The sequence below is a fragment of the Mus caroli genome, unplaced genomic scaffold, assembly GCF_978045245.1.
Source record: "Mus caroli unplaced genomic scaffold, Mus_caroli_1 scaffold_15, whole genome shotgun sequence".
NCBI lineage: Eukaryota > Metazoa > Chordata > Mammalia > Rodentia > Muridae > Mus > Mus caroli.
In genome coordinates this window covers 80,002,077-80,019,633 of record NW_028227270.1, presented here as the reverse complement: position 1 = coordinate 80,019,633, position 17,557 = coordinate 80,002,077, and the positions used below count along the sequence as shown (strand labels likewise).

At 42.9% G+C, this 17,557-nt stretch overlaps 1 protein-coding gene across 1 annotated transcript in view; it reads left to right on the top strand.

Annotated features, from left to right (window-relative positions):
- Sycp2l (synaptonemal complex protein 2 like) overlaps positions 1–13,359 on the top strand; it is a 67,376-nt gene extending 54,017 nt beyond the window's left edge. The window contains 4 exon segments of the mRNA XM_021181021.1: positions 10,519–10,593; positions 11,660–11,763; positions 12,832–12,929; positions 13,206–13,359. Of these exon segments, the coding sequence (XP_021036680.1) occupies positions 10,519–10,593; positions 11,660–11,763; positions 12,832–12,929; positions 13,206–13,359 (431 nt within the window).
- The last annotated feature ends 4,198 nt before the right edge of the window (positions 13,360–17,557 follow it).

Below are 17,557 nucleotides of genomic sequence, written 5' to 3'. Positions count from 1 at the left end.
GCAGAGGCAGGCAGATTTCTGAGCTCGAGGCCAGCCTGGTCTACAGAGTGAGTTCTAGGACAGCCAGGGCTACACAGAGAAACCCTGTCTCAAAAAACCAAAAAAAAAAAAAAAAAAAAAAAAAAAAAAAAAAGACCAGCCTTAGTCCGTGGTGATCTGATTAAGGTGCATGGGATAATTTCAATCTTTTGTATCTATTGAGGGCTGTTTTGTGACCAATTATATGGTCAGTTTTGGAGAATGTACCGTGAGGTGCTGAGAAGAAGGTATATTCTTTTGCTTTAGAATGAAATTTTCTATAAATATCTGTTAGACCCATTTGATTCATAACCTCTGTTATTTTCACTGTGTCTCTGTTTAGTTTCTGTTCCCATGATCTGTCCATTGCTGAGAGTGGGGTGTTGAAGTCTCCCACTATTATTGTATGGGGTACCATGTGTACTTTGAGCTTTAGTAAAGTTTCTTTTATGAATGTGGGTGCCCTTGAATTTGAAGCATAGATGTTCAGAATTGAGAGTTCATCTTGGAAGATTTTTCCTTTGACCAGTATGAAGTGTCCTTCCTTATCTTTTTTGATAACTTTTGGTCGAAAGTTGATTTTATTCGGTATTAGAATGGCTACTCCAATTTGTTTCTTGGAAAATTTTTTTCCAACCTTTTACTCTGAGTGTCTTTGTCACTGAGGTGCGTTTTCTGTATGCAGCAAAATGTTGGGTCCTGTTTATGTATCCAGTCTGTTAGCCTATGTCTTTTTATTGGGGAATTAAGTCCATTGATGTTAAGAGAAGGAAAAGTGATTGTTACTTCCTGTTACTTTTGTTGTTAGAGGTGGAATTATGTTTGTGTGGCTATCTTCTTTTGGGTTTGTTGAAAGATTACTTTCTTGCTTTTTCTAGGGTGTAGTTTCCCTCCTTGTGTTGGTGTTTTCCATCTATTATCCTTTGTAGGGTTGGATTCATGGAAAGATATTGTGTAAATTTGTTTTTGTCATGGAATATCTTGTTTTATCCATCTATGGTAATTGAGAGTTTTGCTGGCTATGGTAGCCTGGGCTGGCATTTGTGTTCTTTTAGGGTCTGTATGACACCTGCCCAGGATCTTCTAGCTTTCACAGTCTCTGGTGAGAAGTCTGGCATAATTCTGACAGGTCTATCTGTGTTCTCTGGTATTTCTTTAAGGGAGTTATTTATGTCCTTCTTAAAGTCCTCTTTCATCATCATGAGAAGTGATTTTAGATCTGAATCTTTCATTTCTAATGTGATGGTATATCCAGGACTTGCTATGGTAAGAGAACTGGGTTCTGATGATGCCAAATAACCTTGGTTTCTGTTGCTTATGTTCTTTCGCTTACCTCCCGCCATCTGATTATCTATAGTGCTACCTGCCCTGACTATATCTGACTGGAGCCTGTCCTTCCTGTGATCCTGGTTGTGTCAGAACTCCTCAGAGTTCCACTGTGTCTGTGATCCTGTAATTCTGGGATCCTCTGAATATGAGATCCTGGGTGTGTCAGAGTTCCTGAGAGTCAAGCTGCCTCTGAGACCCTGATATCCTGGTGTGACCAAGCTCCCAGGATCCTGGGATCCTGGGCATGTTAGAGTGCCTGGGAGTGGAGCTTCCTCTGAGTGTTGTGGGACTGAGTGCAGAGTTTGCTCCTGAGGTCTGCTCAGGGCACTGGACCAGACCAGAAGGAACCTGTGCCACTGGTTGGGCTGAGTTCCTCAGTGCCTGGGTCCCACTGGTCCCAGTTATTCCCCGGTGTTGGGACAGATGTTGTATCTTCCTCACCTCTGATCCTATGATCCTGGGCATCTCATTTGTTAATTTATTGACTGGATTATTTGCTTATATTTTGGAGTTCTTTATTATTATTTTTATTTAAATACTTGTCCCCCGTTGAATAGAGGGCTGAAAAAGACATTCCCCCATTAAATAGGCTGTCTTTCCATTCTGGTACTGGTTCCCTCTACAAAAGCCTTTACATTTTCTGTGCTCTCATTTATCAGTCCTCACCATGACTTTCTGTAGGCAGCTAGAGTTCTTTAAGAATTTTTGCCCAAATCTATTTCTTTTTTTTTTAATATTTTATTACATATTTTCCTCAATTACATTTCCAATGCTATCCCAAAAGTCCCCCATAGCGCCCCCCACTTCCCTACCCACCCATTCCCATTCTTTTGGCCCTGGCATTCCCCTATATTGGGGCATATAAAGTTTGCAAGTCCAATGGGCCTCTCTTTCCAGTGATGGCCGACTAGGCCATCTTTCGATACATATGCAGCTAGAGACAAGAGCTCCGGGGTTCTGGTTAGTACATCATGTTGTTCCAACAATAGGGTTGCAGATCCCTTTAGCTCCTTGGGTACTTTCTCTAGCTTCTCCATTGGGAGCCCTGTGATACATCCAATAGCTGACTGTGAACATCCACTCCTGTGTTTGCTAGGCCCCGGCATCGTCTCACAAGAGACAGCTATATTTGGGTCCTTTCAGCAAAATCTTGCTAGTGTATGCAATGGTGTCAGCGTTTAGAAGCTGCTTATGGGATGGATCCCTGGATACGGCAGTCTCTAAATGGTCCATCCTTTCATCACAGCTACGAACTTTGTCTCTGTAACTCCTTCCCTGGGTGTTTTGTTCCCAATTCTAAGAAGGGGCACAGTGTCCACACTTTGGTCTTCATTCTTCTTGAGTTTCATGCGTTTATCAAATTGTATCTTATATCTTGGGTATCCTAAGTTTTGGGCTAATATCCACTTATCAGTGAATACATATTGTGTGAGTTCTTTTGTGATTATGTTATTTCACTCAAGATGATGCCCTCCAGGTCCATCCATTTGGCTAGGAATTTCATAAATTCATTCTTTTTAATAGCTGAGTAGTACTCCATTGTGTAAATGTACCATAATTTCTGTATCCATTCCTCTGTTGAGGGACATCTGGGTTCTTTCCAGCTTCTGGCTATTATAAATAGGGCTGCTATGAACATAGTGGAGCATGTGTCCTTTTTACCGGTTGGGACATCTTCTGGATATATGCCCAGGAGAGGTATTGCTGGATCCTCCAGTAGTACTATGTCCAATTTTCTGAGGAACCGCCAGACTGATTTCCAGAGTGGTTGTACAAGCTTGCAATCCCACCAACAATGGAGGAGTGTTCCTCTTTCTCCACATCCTCGCCAGCATCTGCTGTCACCTGAATTTTTGATCTTAGCCATTCTGACTGGTGTGAAGTGGAATCTCAGGGTTGTTTTGATTTGCATTTCCCTGATGATTAAGGATGTTGAACATTTTTTCAGGTGTTTCTCTGCCATTTGGTATTCCTCAGGTGAGAATTCTTTGTTCAGTTCTGAGCCCCATTTTTTAATGGGGTTATTTGACTTTCTGGAGTCCACCTTCTTGAGTTCTTTATATATATTGGATATTAGTCCCTTATCTGATTTAGGATAGGTGAAGATCCTTTCCCAATCTGTTGGTGGTTTTTTTGTCTTATTGATGGTGTCTTTAGCCTTGCAGAAGCTTTGTAGTTTCATGAGGTCCCACTTGTCAATTCTCGATCTTACAGCACAAGCCATTACTGTTCTATTCAGGAATTTTTCCCCTGTGCCCATATCTTCAAGGCTTTTCCCCACTTTCTCCTCTATAAGTTTCAGTGTCTCTGGTTTTATGTGAAGTTCCTTGATCCACTTAGACTTGATCTTAGTACAAGGAGATAGGAATGGATCGATTCACATTCTTCTACATGTTAACAACCAGTTGTGCCAGCACCATTTGTTGAAAATGCTGTCTTTCTTCCACTGGATGTTTTTAGCTCCCTTGTCGAAGATCAAGTGACCATAGGTGTGTGGGTTCATTTCTGGGTCTTCAATTCTATTCCATTGGTCTATTTGTCTGTCACTATACCAGTACCATGCAGTTTTTATCACAATTGCTCTGTAGTAGAGCTTTAGGTCCGGCATGGTGATTCCACCAGAGGTTCTTTTATCCTTGAGAAGAGTTTTTGCTATCCTAGGTTTTTTGTTATTCCAGATGAATTTGCAGATTGCACTTTCTAATTCGTTGAAGAATTGATTTGGAATTTTGATGGGGATTGCATTGAATCTGTAGATTGCTTTTGGCAAGATAGCCATTTTTACAATGTTGATCCTGACAATCCATGAGCATGGGAGATCTTTCCATCTTCTGAGATCTTCTATAATTTCTTTCTTCAGAGACTTGAAGTTTTTATTATACAGATCTTTCACTTCCTTAGTTAGAGTCACGCCAAGATATTTTATATTATTTGTGACTATTGAGAAGGGTGTTGTTTCCCTAATTTCTTTCTCAGCCTGTTTATTCTTTGTGTAGAGAAAGGCCTTTGATTTGTTTGAGTTAATATTATATCCAGCTACTTCACCGAAGCTGTTTATCAGGCTTAGGAGTTCTCTGGTGGATATTTAGGGTCACTTACATATACTATCATATCATCTGCAAAAAGTGATATTTTGACTTCATCTTTTCCAATTTGTATCCCTTTGATCTCCTTTTGTTGTCGAATTGCTCTGGCTAGGACTTCAAGTACAATGTTGAATAGGTATGGAGAAAGTGGACAGCCTTGTCTAGTCCCTGATTTTAGAGGGATTGCTTCAAGCTTCTCACCATTTACTTTGATGTTGGCTACTGGTTTGCTGTAGATTGCTTTTATCATGTTTAGGTATGGGCCTTGAATTCCTGATCTTTCCAAGACTTTTATCATGAATGGGTGTTGGATCTTGTCAAATGCTTTTTCCGCATCTAACGAGATGACCATGTGGTTTTTGTCTTTGAGTTTGTTTATATACTGGATTACGTTGATGGATTTCCATATATTGAACCATCCCTGCATCCCTGGGATGAAACCTACTTGGTCAGGATGGATGATTGTTTTGATGTGTTCTTGGATTCGGTTAGCAAGAACTTTATTGAGGATTTTTGCATCAATATTCATAAGGGATATTGGTCTGAAGTTTTCTATCTTTGTTGGGTCTTTTTGTGGTTTAGGTATCAGAGTAATTGTGGCTTCATAGAATGAGTTGGGTAGAGTACCTTCTGTTTCTATTTTGTGGAATAGTTTGTGAAGAACTGGGATTAGATCTTCTTTGAAGGTCTGATAGAACTCTGCACTAAACCCATCTGGTCCTGGGCTTTTTTTAGTTGGGAGACTATTAATGACTGCTTCTATTTCTTTGGGGGATATAGGGCTGTTTAGATCATTAACCTGATCTTGATTCAACTTTGGTACCTGGTATCTGTCTAGGAACTTCTCCATTTCATCCAGGTTCTCCAGTTTTGTTGAGTATAGCCTTTGGTAGAAGGATCTGATGGTGTTTTGGATGTCTTCAGGATCTGTTGTTATGTCTCCTTTTTCATTTCTGATTTTGTTAATTAGGATGCTTTCCCTGTGCCCTCTAGTGAGTCTGGCTAAGGGTTTATCTATCTTGTTGATTTTCTCAAAGAACCAGCTCCTTGATTGGTTGATTCTTTGAATAGTTTTTCTTGTTTCCACTTGGTTGATTTCACCCCTGAGTTTGATTATTTCCTGCCGTCTACTCCTCTTGGGTGAATTTGCTTCCTTTTGTTCTAGTGCTTTTAGGTGTGTTGTCAAGCTGCTAATGTGTGCTCTCTCTAGTTTCCTTTTGGAGGCACTCAGAGCTATGAGTTTTCCTCTTAGAAATGCTTTCATTGCGTCCCATAAGTTTGGGTATGTTGTGGCTTCATTTTCATTGAACTCTAAAAAGTCCTTAATTTCTTTCTTTATTCCTTCCTTGACCAAGGTATCATTGAGAAGAGTGTTGTTCAGTTTCCACGTGAAGGTTGGCTTTCTATTATTTATTTTGTTATTGAAGATCAGCCTTAGTCCATGGTGATCTGATAGGATGCATGGGACAATTTCAATATTTTTATATCTGTTGAGGCCTGCTTTGTGACCAATTATGTGGTCAATTTTGGAGAAGGTACCATGAGGTGCTGAGAAGAAGGTATATCCTTTTGTTTTAGGATAGAATGTTCTGTAGATATCTGCCAGATCCATTTGATTCATAATTTCTCTTAGTTTCACTGTGTCCCTGTTTAGTTTCTGTTTCCATGATCTGTCCATTGGTGAAAGTGGTGTGTTGAAGTCTCCCACTATTATTGTATGAGCTGCAATGTGTGCTTTGAGCTTTACTAAAGTTTCTTTAATGAATGTGGCTGCCTTTGTATTTGGAGCATAGATATTCAGGATTGATAGTTCCTCTTGGAGGATTTTACCTTTGATGAGTATGAAGTGTCCCTCCCTGTCTTTTTTAATGACTTTGGGTTGGAAGTCAATCTTATCAGATATTAGAATGGCTACTCCAGCTTGTTTCTTCATGCCATTTGCTTGGAAAATTGTTTTCCAGCCTTTCATTCTGAGGTAGTGTCTATCCTTTTCTCTGAGATGAGTTTCCTGTAAGCAGCAAAATGTTGGGTCTTGTTTGTGTAGCCAGTTTGTTAGTCTATGTCTTTTTATCGGGGAGTTGAGTCCGTTGATATTAAGAGATATTAAGGAAAAGTAATTGTTGTTTCCTGTTATTTTTGTTGTTAAAGTTGGCATTTTGTTCTTGTGGCTGTCTTCTTTTAGGTTTGTTGAGGGATTACCTTCTTGTTGTTTCTAGGGCGTGGTTCCTGTCCTTGTATTGGTTTTTTTCTGTTATTATCCTTTGAAGGGCTGGATTCGTGGAGAGATAATGTGTGAATTTGGTTTTGTCGTGGAATACTTTGGTTTCTCCATCTATGTTAATTGAGAGTTTGGCTGGGTATAGTAGCCTGGGCTGGAATTTGTGTTCTTTTAGTGTCTGTATACCATCCGTCCAGGATCTTCTGGCTTTCATAGTCTCTGGTGAAAAATCTGGTGTAATTCTGATAGGCTTGCCTTTTTATGTTACTTGGCCTTTTTCTCTTACTGCTTTTAGTATTCTATCTTTATTTAGAGCATTTGTTGTTCTGATTATTATGTGTCGGGAGGTATTTCTTTTCTGGTCCAGTCTATTTGAAGTTCTGTAGGCTTCTTGTATGTTCATGGGCATCTCTTTCTTTAGATTTGGGAAGTTTTCTTCTATAATTTTGTTGAAGATGTTTGCTGGTCCTTTGAGTTGAAAATCTTCATTCTCATCCACTCCTATTATCCGTAGGTTTGGTCTTCTCATTGTGTCCTGTATTTCTTGGATGTTTTGAGTTAGGATCTTTTTGCATTTTACATTTTCCTTGATTGTTGTGCCGATGTTCTCTATGGAATCTTCTGCACCTGAGATTCTCTCTTCCATCTCTTGTATTCTGTTGCTGATGCTCGTATCTATGGTTCCAGATTTCTTTCCTAGGGTTTCTATCTCCAGTGTTGCCTCATTTTGGGTTTTCTTTATTGTGTCTACTTCCCTTTTTAGGTCTAGTATGGTTTTGTTCATTTCCATCATCTGTTTGGATGTGTTTTCCTGTTTTTCTGTAAGGACTTCTACCTGTTTGATTATGTTATCCTGTTTTTCTTTAAGGATTTGTAACTCTTTAGCAGTGTTCTCCTGCAATTCTTTAAGGGATTTTTGTGCTTCCTCTTTAGTGTCCTCTGCCTGTTTAGCATTGTTCTCCTGTATTTCTTTAAGTGTGTTATTAAAGTCCTTCTTGAAGTCCTCTACCATCATCAGGAGATATGCTTTTAGATCCGTGTCTAGCTTTTCCGGTGTGTTGGGGTGCCCTGGACTGGGCGAAGTGGGGGTGCTGGGTTCTGATGATGGTGAGTGGTCTTGGTTTCTGTTAGTAAGATTATTACGTTTACCTTTCGCCATCTGGTAATCTCTGGGGTTAGTTGTTATCGTTGTCACTGTTTAAAGATTGGAGCAGAAGCTGTGTTCCACTCACCAGCAGTCCCAAAATCCTGCGGCGGGGGTCGTGGGTAGCTGGCGGTTGTCAGGCAACCCTGCGCTCCAGCTACCCCTGAGCTGATCCGGCTGGATGAGGCCTGTGGCCCTACTCAGGCCGGTTTCTGCTTCCCTAACTAATGCAGTCTCAGGTCCCGCGCGCAATTGGATTGGAGCAGAAGCTGTGTTCCATTCTCCAGAAGTCTTAAGATCCTGTGGCGGGTGTTGTGGGTAGCTGGCGAGTGTCAGCCGACCCTGCGCCCCAGCTGCCCGGGTGCTTTTCTGACCGGATGAGGCTTGTGGCCCTATGTAGGCCGGATTTCTCTCTCCCCAACCAGAGCAGTCTCAGGTCCCGCGTGATTGGACTGGAGCAGAAGCTGTGTTCCACTCACCAGCAGTCCCAAAATCCTGTGGAGGGGGTCGTGGGTAGCTGGCGGGTGTCAGGCAACCCTGCGCTCCAGCTACCCCGGCGGTGCTGATCCGGCCGGATGAGGCCTGTGGCCCTACTCAGGCCGGTTTCTGCTTCCCTAACTAATGCAGTCTCAGGTCCCGCGTGCAATTGGATTGGAGCAGAAGCTGTGCTCCACTCTCCAGAAGTCTTAAGATCCTGTGGCGGGTGTTGTGGGTAGCTGGCGAGTGTCAGCCGACCCTGCGCCCCAGCTGCCCGGGTGCTTTTCTGACCGGATGAGGCTTGTGGCCCTATGTAGGCCAGATTTCTCTCTCCCCAATCAGAGCAGTCTCAGGTCCCGCGTGATTGGACTGGAGCAGAAGCTGTGTTCCACTCACCAGCAGTCCAAAAATCCTGCGGCGGGGGTCGTGGGTAGCTGGCGGGTGTCAGGCAACCCTGCGCTCCAGCTACCCCGGCGCTGATCCGGCCGGATGAGGCCTGTGGCCCTACTCAGGCCGGTTTCTGCTTCCCTAACTAATCCAAATCTATTTCTTGAAGTGCTTCCTCCCCCCATGTTTTTCTTGAGCCAGCTTAACATTTCAGGTCCTTGAGTGATGCTTTTCATACCTATCACAATGACTTTTGTAGAGAGTGAGATTTAAGGATCTGGTTTCCTGCTTCTCTCTGTGATCCCAATGACTGCTGAAGAAGGTCCCAAAAGGTGATGTGTGGATTCAGTGCAGTCCCCAGCACACTTCAGTGATGCTCTCCAGAGAGATGGAGGGAAGGTCATAGGATGCAGAGAAGACCTCAATCGGAGAAGCAAACCCAACCAGGAGGAAGAGGAGGAAGAGGAGGAGGAGGAGGAGGAGGAGAAAGAGGAGGGCTGAAGGCATCACAGTGCCTCACTTCAAATAACTCCACAATGTAACAAGAACAACATGGTACTGATACAAAAATCTAACCAACCAATCAAACATACAAACAAACAAACAAAAACCAAAAACCAAAAGCCAAAACATAGAGGCCAAAGGAATAGAGGAATCCCAAACAAACCCATGGCTACAGCCATTTGGGGATATCTTTGTTGTCCAGTGCTCTGGCTTTATTTAGAATACTGTGTCTAGTGAGTCTGTCTATACCTTGTGAAGCAGAGAATTCCTAAATGTGTCTGAGCACATCAACGGGATGCCTGTGGCCATGGCTTCCTTCAGGCATCAGCAGACAGCATTGCTTTGAGTCTCAGGCAGTGCTCCATCCACCTGCCAACAGTACTTAGTAATGAGAAGGAGATGAGGTTCACTTGTGTTGTATCAAGGTTGGTTATTAACTGGCAAAAAAGAGGCCCATGGCCAGTGAAGTGCCATAAAACAAATGGCTGAAGGAGTGCCTGTCCCCAAATGTGACAGCTACAACACAATCCCTATATCTGAGACCAAAGCAACATCACAGAAGTGGAGAAGGAAATGTCTTTTAGGGGCCGAGGTCTGGGACTACCATCGCATAACAGTTTCTTCAAGATAGGACAGAGATGCTGTTCCCATGAACTCTCACAACATGGCTGTCTGCACCAAACCTGCATAGAGCACACTGACACCCAAGCATAGGTGCAGGAAAACCTTACAAGGTCCACCCCACGTGAAGAACTGCTGGCAATCAAAGGCTGCGGAGCAAGGGAGAAATGCTTTGTTTTTTCCTTCAGGAATGAGACTCCAAACCTAAGGAGTCAGCCCCAAAGGCATGAAAGTAGATGTAATACTAAATGGCCTCAGTAGGATGTGAATGTGTGTGTCTGTGTCTGTCTGTCTATGTGTCTGTGTGTCTATATGTGTGTGTGTCTGTGTTTGTGTCTGTATGTCTGCATATGTGTATGTAGGTGCATGTGTGCGTGTGTGTGTGTGTGTCTGTGTATGTATGTGTATGCATGTGTATGTGTGTGCATGTGCATGTATGTGTGTGTGTTTCTCTGTGTGCAAGTGTCTCTGTATATGTGTGTTTATGTGTATGTGTCTGTCCCTTTGTATGTGTGTATGTCTATCTGTAGATGTTTTGAGTGCAAGAGGGGATGGGTTGGGGAATGCAAGAAGAGCTGGTTGGGGAGAGGGATGTAGAAAGACCTATATCAATATAGGGTGATACAGATACGGTGGACATATATGTGAAGTCCACAGACCAAAGAGGACAAGATTCATTGGACACGAAAGAAGTACACATGCAAACGGTTCATGACAGTGCTGTTTATGTTTAGAGATGCCCGATGGGAGCGTTGCTGCCCTAAAGCAATCAAGATTAGAAGATGCTCCGGGATCCCCCGTCATGACAGGTAACTCCATGCATTCACCTAGCAGCTGAGGAGGGAGGGGTGTGATGATGGATGTGTCTGTTCTTAGTGTACTCATGTGAATTACAAGAGCTACGGTCTAAGATCACCGGGACGGCAGTCAGCCTACGTACTAAGCATTTTGTTCTTTCTGAGATGAACAAATTGTTGCACACATTGTGGATAAAAGCAAGCACTGTCTTCTTCTAGCACTTTGATTTCTGCTCTGTAGCTCTTCTTTAAGACCAGCAGGTTCTAAAATAGGAGGCTTCCGCTTAGCTGACAGTTATTATGTTTGTGTGCACACATAATTTATAATCGAAGCAAGTGATAGATCCTGTCTATGTGAGCTTGGCTAGATTTCTGATTGAATAGTACCATAGATCTTTAAACGAAGGGCTCCAAAAGAGACAGATTGGGATGCCTAGAGGCACAAGATTGTCATGATTTGAGAGAACCTGGGTTCTATTCCTGGAGCTGCTGGTGTGAAGCTTGCAGAAGTCAGATGGTATTAGTGTTTTGTGTGAATCCTAGAAGCACCTACGATGGTTTTTGTAAGGAATGAACAAGTTGGTGAAGGCAAATCCTTTAGAACACAGACCTTATATGCCTAGCTAGGTAAGTCTGAGATTCTGTGTCAGGCTATCCTCACTGACATACCCTGTTATATCCTTAGTATGTACACACATGTGCATGTCATGCATGTATGAAGGGTGGTTTTCTGGTGTCAGTTCTCTCCTTATATAAGACCCACAGATTGAACTCAGGTCATCATTAGTCATGGTAACAAGCACCCTTGCCCACTGAGCTTCCATGGCGTGTGTTCCTTACACCTTCCTGTAATGCCCAATCCTTCCTAGACACATTATCAATTGATGTGATTTAAGGTGGTCAGGGTCAGCCATTTTGCAGAATCAGATGCAGATAGACAGTTGGGGGAGTCTGTGGTTTACATTTATGCTTCTCACAAATTGTTGCATCCTCTGGTAAGCAGAGACCAAATGTGTCCACTTGAGTATTTATTTATTTATTTTTTAGTTATCGTTAATATTTCATTTTTGTTTATCAGACATTTCTACTCCATCTCAAGAAGACGTGCCAGAAGGTGTAAATGGTTCTGCTTTTAAAACGGCCTTTGAAAACTTCACTAGAGACCTGAAAAGAAAATTTGAGGTACCGGTCCACTAAAGCGGGAAATGTGGACCGGGCCAGACAGACACTGCATGACATTACCCATATACGTGAGATCTATGAGAGCTGAAGTAGAAGGCAGAGCATGGCGGTGGTTACTTGCGGCCAGGGAGAGGCGGGGAATGGACAAGTACTGGTCAGAGGGCACAAATGGACTGAGCAATCTCTCTAGTTCCCACATTTCTAACTTGTCAACTGTATCTCTCAACAGAGTTGGGTAGAAAGTACCAGAAAGAGAACTCAGCCCATTCTGACTTTGCTATACTCCTTTCATTCTCTAATGGTATAATATCCTACATGTATGAAGGTCTCCTGAGCACAAGGCAGGCACATTCCTCTTGACTCTGGACACTGACTTTATTGCCATTCTGATGGCAACTTTGAATGGATAAGACTGCTCCCTGTCCATTCTCTCCAGTGGGACCTAATGTTCTTGGCAGACCCACTGGTGACATTCTCAGAAGGCCATGGTTTGAGCACAGTGACAGGCAAATAGATGAGGAAGGAGGGAACCTTGTAAAGAAGATCAGAGTCTAAGATACAGCAGGAGGGGATGTGGAGGGCATCTGTTTAATAACAGCAGATCTTTGAGACATTGGGTGTGCAAGTCATCTTGGTCTTATCTCTGGGCTGCATAACATGGCAATTTCAGTCTTTTTTTTTTTTTCTGACTTTGCTTTATTATTGGAAAGTCCCTAATTCTGTTCAGTATCGGTACATTCAAGACAACTATCACACCCAGCCTACATCTATCTCCGGAGACATCCAGAGTATCGCTTTCAGCAATAAGCCAAAATATAATGGACGTGTGTCCCTACTACCTGATACATTATATCGATAGCATGAGTATAGGCTTTCCCGGTTTCTCTTGTTCTCTACAGCTCTTACCCAGAGATAATGCCTGAAGTGTACACAGGATGATGCTTTACTGGCCCCTCAAGAGTGCTTCCTGTGGGCCTCACTGTGTGTGGGGGTGGTGACTTTTGAAGACGGTAAACACTCAGTATCATGTTTGCCCCAAATGCCCTCACTTTGTTTCCGTGTCAATAGCTTGAGCTCAAGCAGAAAGAGATTTCATTCTCTTTAGAAAAGGCAGAGGAAGCGCCAGCTTGCCTAATAAGACTTTGGAATCAGACCCACATGTGCAGGTAACTACCTGAAAAGCCAAACTGTGGGGGGGAAGCAGCATCTGTGAGATCCAGGAGATAAGTGGGTGGAGACGTGAAACTTCCTGTATCTCTGAAACTTTATGGAGTCTGGTTCTCCATCTCCAAGATGAGCTCTGGAACTCAGTTCTCCCCTCCAGCCTCTTCATGAGCTACCAGTGCACGAGGCTAAAGGATGCCCATTGAAAATGAGAACCCATTTGCCAAGATGGGGCAAGCTTGTGGAGCTGTGAAAACAGACATTTTCTTGTTTGGCAGACTAGACACGCTCGAGAGGTTTCACAGCTCTGTCCTTCGGGAGCTGAGCGGCTTGGAGAAGGATCTTCAGACACTGAAATACCTCGAGAAGGATGCTCTGGCGAGTTTGCTGTTTGTGCTGTCTCTGGGACGAGAGAGGACTTTTTCTAGGTAAAAGAAGAAGTGTGGAGTGTTTAGTCAAAATCTCTGTTTCATTTCAGGAGTTTTGGGAGAGACAGCTGACTTGCAATCGTTCTGCAATCAGCAAGTGTGAAGGTACTATGCGACTATTCTTTCAAGAAATGTCTTTTGTTGTTGTTTTGCTGTCTCTCTGTTTGAGACAGGGTTTCTATGTGGAGTCCTAGCTGTCCTGGAACTTACTACATTTTCCAAGCTGGCCTCAAAGTCACAGAGACCTGCCAGCCCTGCGTCCTATGTGCTGGAGGGTTCAAAGTGTGTTGCCACCATATCTGGCTCATTGTGACATTTTGAAAATGTAAAATTTTTATTATGTGTGTATGTATGATAAGGGGGTGTGTTTGTGTGCTACCACACAGTGAGGGTTAATTTTGTGAGGACAGTTCTCCGACTTTGAAATGGGCTCCAGGGATCAAACTCAGGTTGTCAGGGTTACATAGCAAGCATCCTTATCCGCTGGACCATCCTACACCCCCGTGATGACATTTTCATGGAAGTCACCTTCTCTTGTCTGCCTCTTATTCCTATTGATCCTTCCCTCTCAAGAACTAGTCTCCCTTCTGCTTTCATGTCTTCTGACAGGAACGAGGGTGAGGTTGAGGGTGAGGAGGTTGTTCATGGAAGCACAGACACCTGCTCGGTGGCTCCCTGCTGTGTCTCGCCATCTTGTACCTGCCTTTGTGTAGCTGCTAGGAAACACCACTTTGTGGTGGTGACGTTACAATAATGAAAAAGGCAAATAATGTGTTAGTGTTATTCCCACGTTACCAAAGTTTTGGCCTCACAGGACCTCGGACTCCTTAAGGCACACCCCAGCCCACACTCTGAGAGCAACCAATTGAAAACAACTCTGCTTTGGGCTTCAGAGACGTCTTCTAAAACACAAAAGGTTCATTGATTTCAACTGCCCCCATTCCCAGGCCAGGTGACCATCTCTTCAGTTAACACTGCTAGACAGTAATGACGGTAGCAACGATTTTGAAGTTTGGCTTTCTTTTTAAAAGAAAGCCACAAATATTATGGGAATATGTTTTCATTTGGATCCCAGCTGTCAGCCACGGGGCTGCTTCAGACTGTTCACAGCAGCTGACCGTGATTTGCAGTGTGCTTTGGTGGGGTAGTGATTTTTGCCAGCTTCGGATAGCTTCCGTAATTGTTCGATGATTTGGAATTCTGGGGACTTTTCAGAGGGTGTATAAATTCTAAGACCCCAAGAGGTGGTTATTGGTTGTGGTTGGTCACAGTATGTCAAGTAGTTAAGAAATAGCAACAAGCAGAAATTAAATATCCTGATGGCAAACACCAACCTTGCCCCAAGGAACTCACCCCTAATCAGAGGAAGTAGGCTAATGATGTCGCCCCCTTCCAACCCCCTGACTTTATTCAGGGATCTCTTTCCTTCCCCTCCATTCTTTTTTCTCTAGTGTTAGGGGTTTGAAAGGGTGGAAGAGAAAAGAAACCCACAAAATAGCCAAAGATGGCTACAAAACACTCTACAGTTATCTCCCTTTGATTCAGCTCCTTGGTGAATTTAGGTCTCTTCCAAGTGTGCTTTCTTAAGCTGTAAAAATATAAATCCATTTCTCCTCTAGGTCAGTTAGTTCTCAACAGCAACAACTCTGAGACTAATTACTTATTATGAAATGCCTAAGCCATAAGCTTTGGCTCACTCCCTGACTAGCTCGTAACTTATTTAACCCATTCAAATCATTCTATGTCTTCCAGTTGGTTTGTTACCTCTTCTTCAGTTTCATGCTTCCAAGTCTCCTCTTCCTTCTATCCTGAGTTCAGCCACCTGCTGGTTTGCATCCCTCTCTCTTGAGTTCCTGGGCATTTCTTCCTTTTATTCTCTATTGCCCAGAATCCTCTCTCTTCCTGCTCATGTCCCACCTCCTATTTCCTGCCTCAGCTCATTGGCCATCGGCTTTTTTTACTGACAGGTGGTGCTGATAAGCGATTTGTTTTTCCACACTAAGCTTTTGCTTTTATTCTCTTTTCTTTCTGAGGTGTAAGAAAACCGCCCCCCCCCTCCACTTGCAAATGACAGAGAAGGACACTGCTTTTAGCTCACACTGAGTGATGACTGGGCTTCCTGTTCTAGACTGACTGTTCAGTGTTTAGTATCCATGTTAGAGGTTAGTTAGCTCAATCAAGATCACACAGGTAGCAGTGGCTGCCCCTCTGCCAGGTATTCATCTCGATAATAGCATTATCTCTCTTCCTAGGTCACCCTTAAACATGATTATTTCCACCTCTAGCCTACAGCTTCGAAGAGTTAGGGATTCCAGGCTTTGAGTGGTGCTTGTGAAATCCCCATGCATGCGGACTTGTAGTAGTTTTATAGATACAATTCCTAGAACAGACTTGAGTGGAAATATATGTAAAGCTTTTACGTTGATAACTTAGGTTGACAAACCCTCCTTGGGCATTGTCAGGGAGCAATCTACAGAATAACATAAACGTACATTCTTGTTTTTTAACATGCCTAATATGAACTTAATAAGTGATGGACCAATTGCTTCCAGGTTTGACTCAACTCATCCTTAATAAGGAGAGCCAAAGCTTGGCTTTGTGACCGCACCCTCAGGTAGGTACAGAAGTTGACATCATTCAGTCCTTGAGACCTGAGGTGGGAGGACGTAAGCACTGAAAAAAGCACTGATGCTTTATGTCGCCTTTCTGCTGTGAGCATCCTCTAACCACACAATTAGGCCTCGGGTTCAGCCATTCAGTTTTTAATAATTGAGTGCTTGCACCAAACATGTGGATACAGTGGCTGATCTATTCATATTCCTACCATATCAAAAAAGGAGTTCTAAGCTTACTGAGCCTGAAAACCAGAGCTCAATACCTGGAACCCACATGGTGGAAGGAGAGAATTCTAAAATGTTGTCCTCTCATCTAAACACACACAGATACACTTATATACACACATACACATATGCATATACATACATACAGATAATATACATACACATAGATACACATACACACACAAACACACATACACACATGCATATACATACACAGATACACATATACACACATGCATATACACACACAGACACACATACACACATGCATATACATATATACACATATACATACACATAGATACACATATATACACACATACATGCATATACATACATACACACTTATACACATACAATCCTGAAATTTAAGACAATAACAACATGGGATGAGACAGAACTAGAGAGATGGCTCAGTGGTTAAGAGCTCTTCTAGAGGACTTGGCTTCAATTCCCAGCACCCACAAGGAGGGCCACAACCCATCTGTACCTCCAGCTTCAGACTCTGATTCCTTCTTCTGGACTCCTTGGGCACTGCACACATACGGTCAAGCAAAACACCCATACATAAAAATATCTATGTAATTAAGGGGCCATCTACAAAATAACTTCGTGTTTGGATAAGTACATTAAATTTGGTAAGTTACAGCATATGGAACATATTTCATTTATAGCTTAGCTTGCCTAAGCATGCTAGTTGGTTTCCAGTCTTTCTGTTTTCTTAGTAATAGCTTAGCATAGAACCGAAGGGCTGTGTTTAAGCTTGTGATCCCCCAACATATCAAAGTCATGGATGTAGCTCTCAAAAAGAGTGATGGTCTTGTTGGCTATGAGTTTCAAGGGCCCAATATGTGTGCTGGTTGCGCCTTGACTCATGATCTTTTCCATTTCCTTTTTCACCAGGTGCAACAGCCTGGGAGGGAGATGGAGATGGAGTCTGGGGTGCCTTGGCCCAGGAGCTGTCCTTCAGAGCTCTGCTCAGCAGCAAACAGCCCTTAGTAGCTGCTGAGCCATGGTGGGATACAGCAGGATAGGGCGGGTTTGCAGCTTGTTCTGTTCTATCCAACTGTTCACAGAAACTAACCTTCCTATTCAAACTTCGGTCCAGTAATAGAAAGATTCAAGATGTTCATCAATTCCAAGTGGCTTACTTTTCGTGCAGTTTTTAATGTAAGCTTTATTTTATTTGAAGAATGCTTTCAAGTTTTGTAGAAACCAGAAATTCAGTAGCACCAGCATAGGGATTATTTCATAAACCCCCTTAGAGGAAAAGTAATCTGAAAAGAGAGTAGATGAAAACCACTGGGCATGAAATTATAAGGCAGGAGGCTCTTTTTTGCTCTTCAGATACCTCCATTTCTC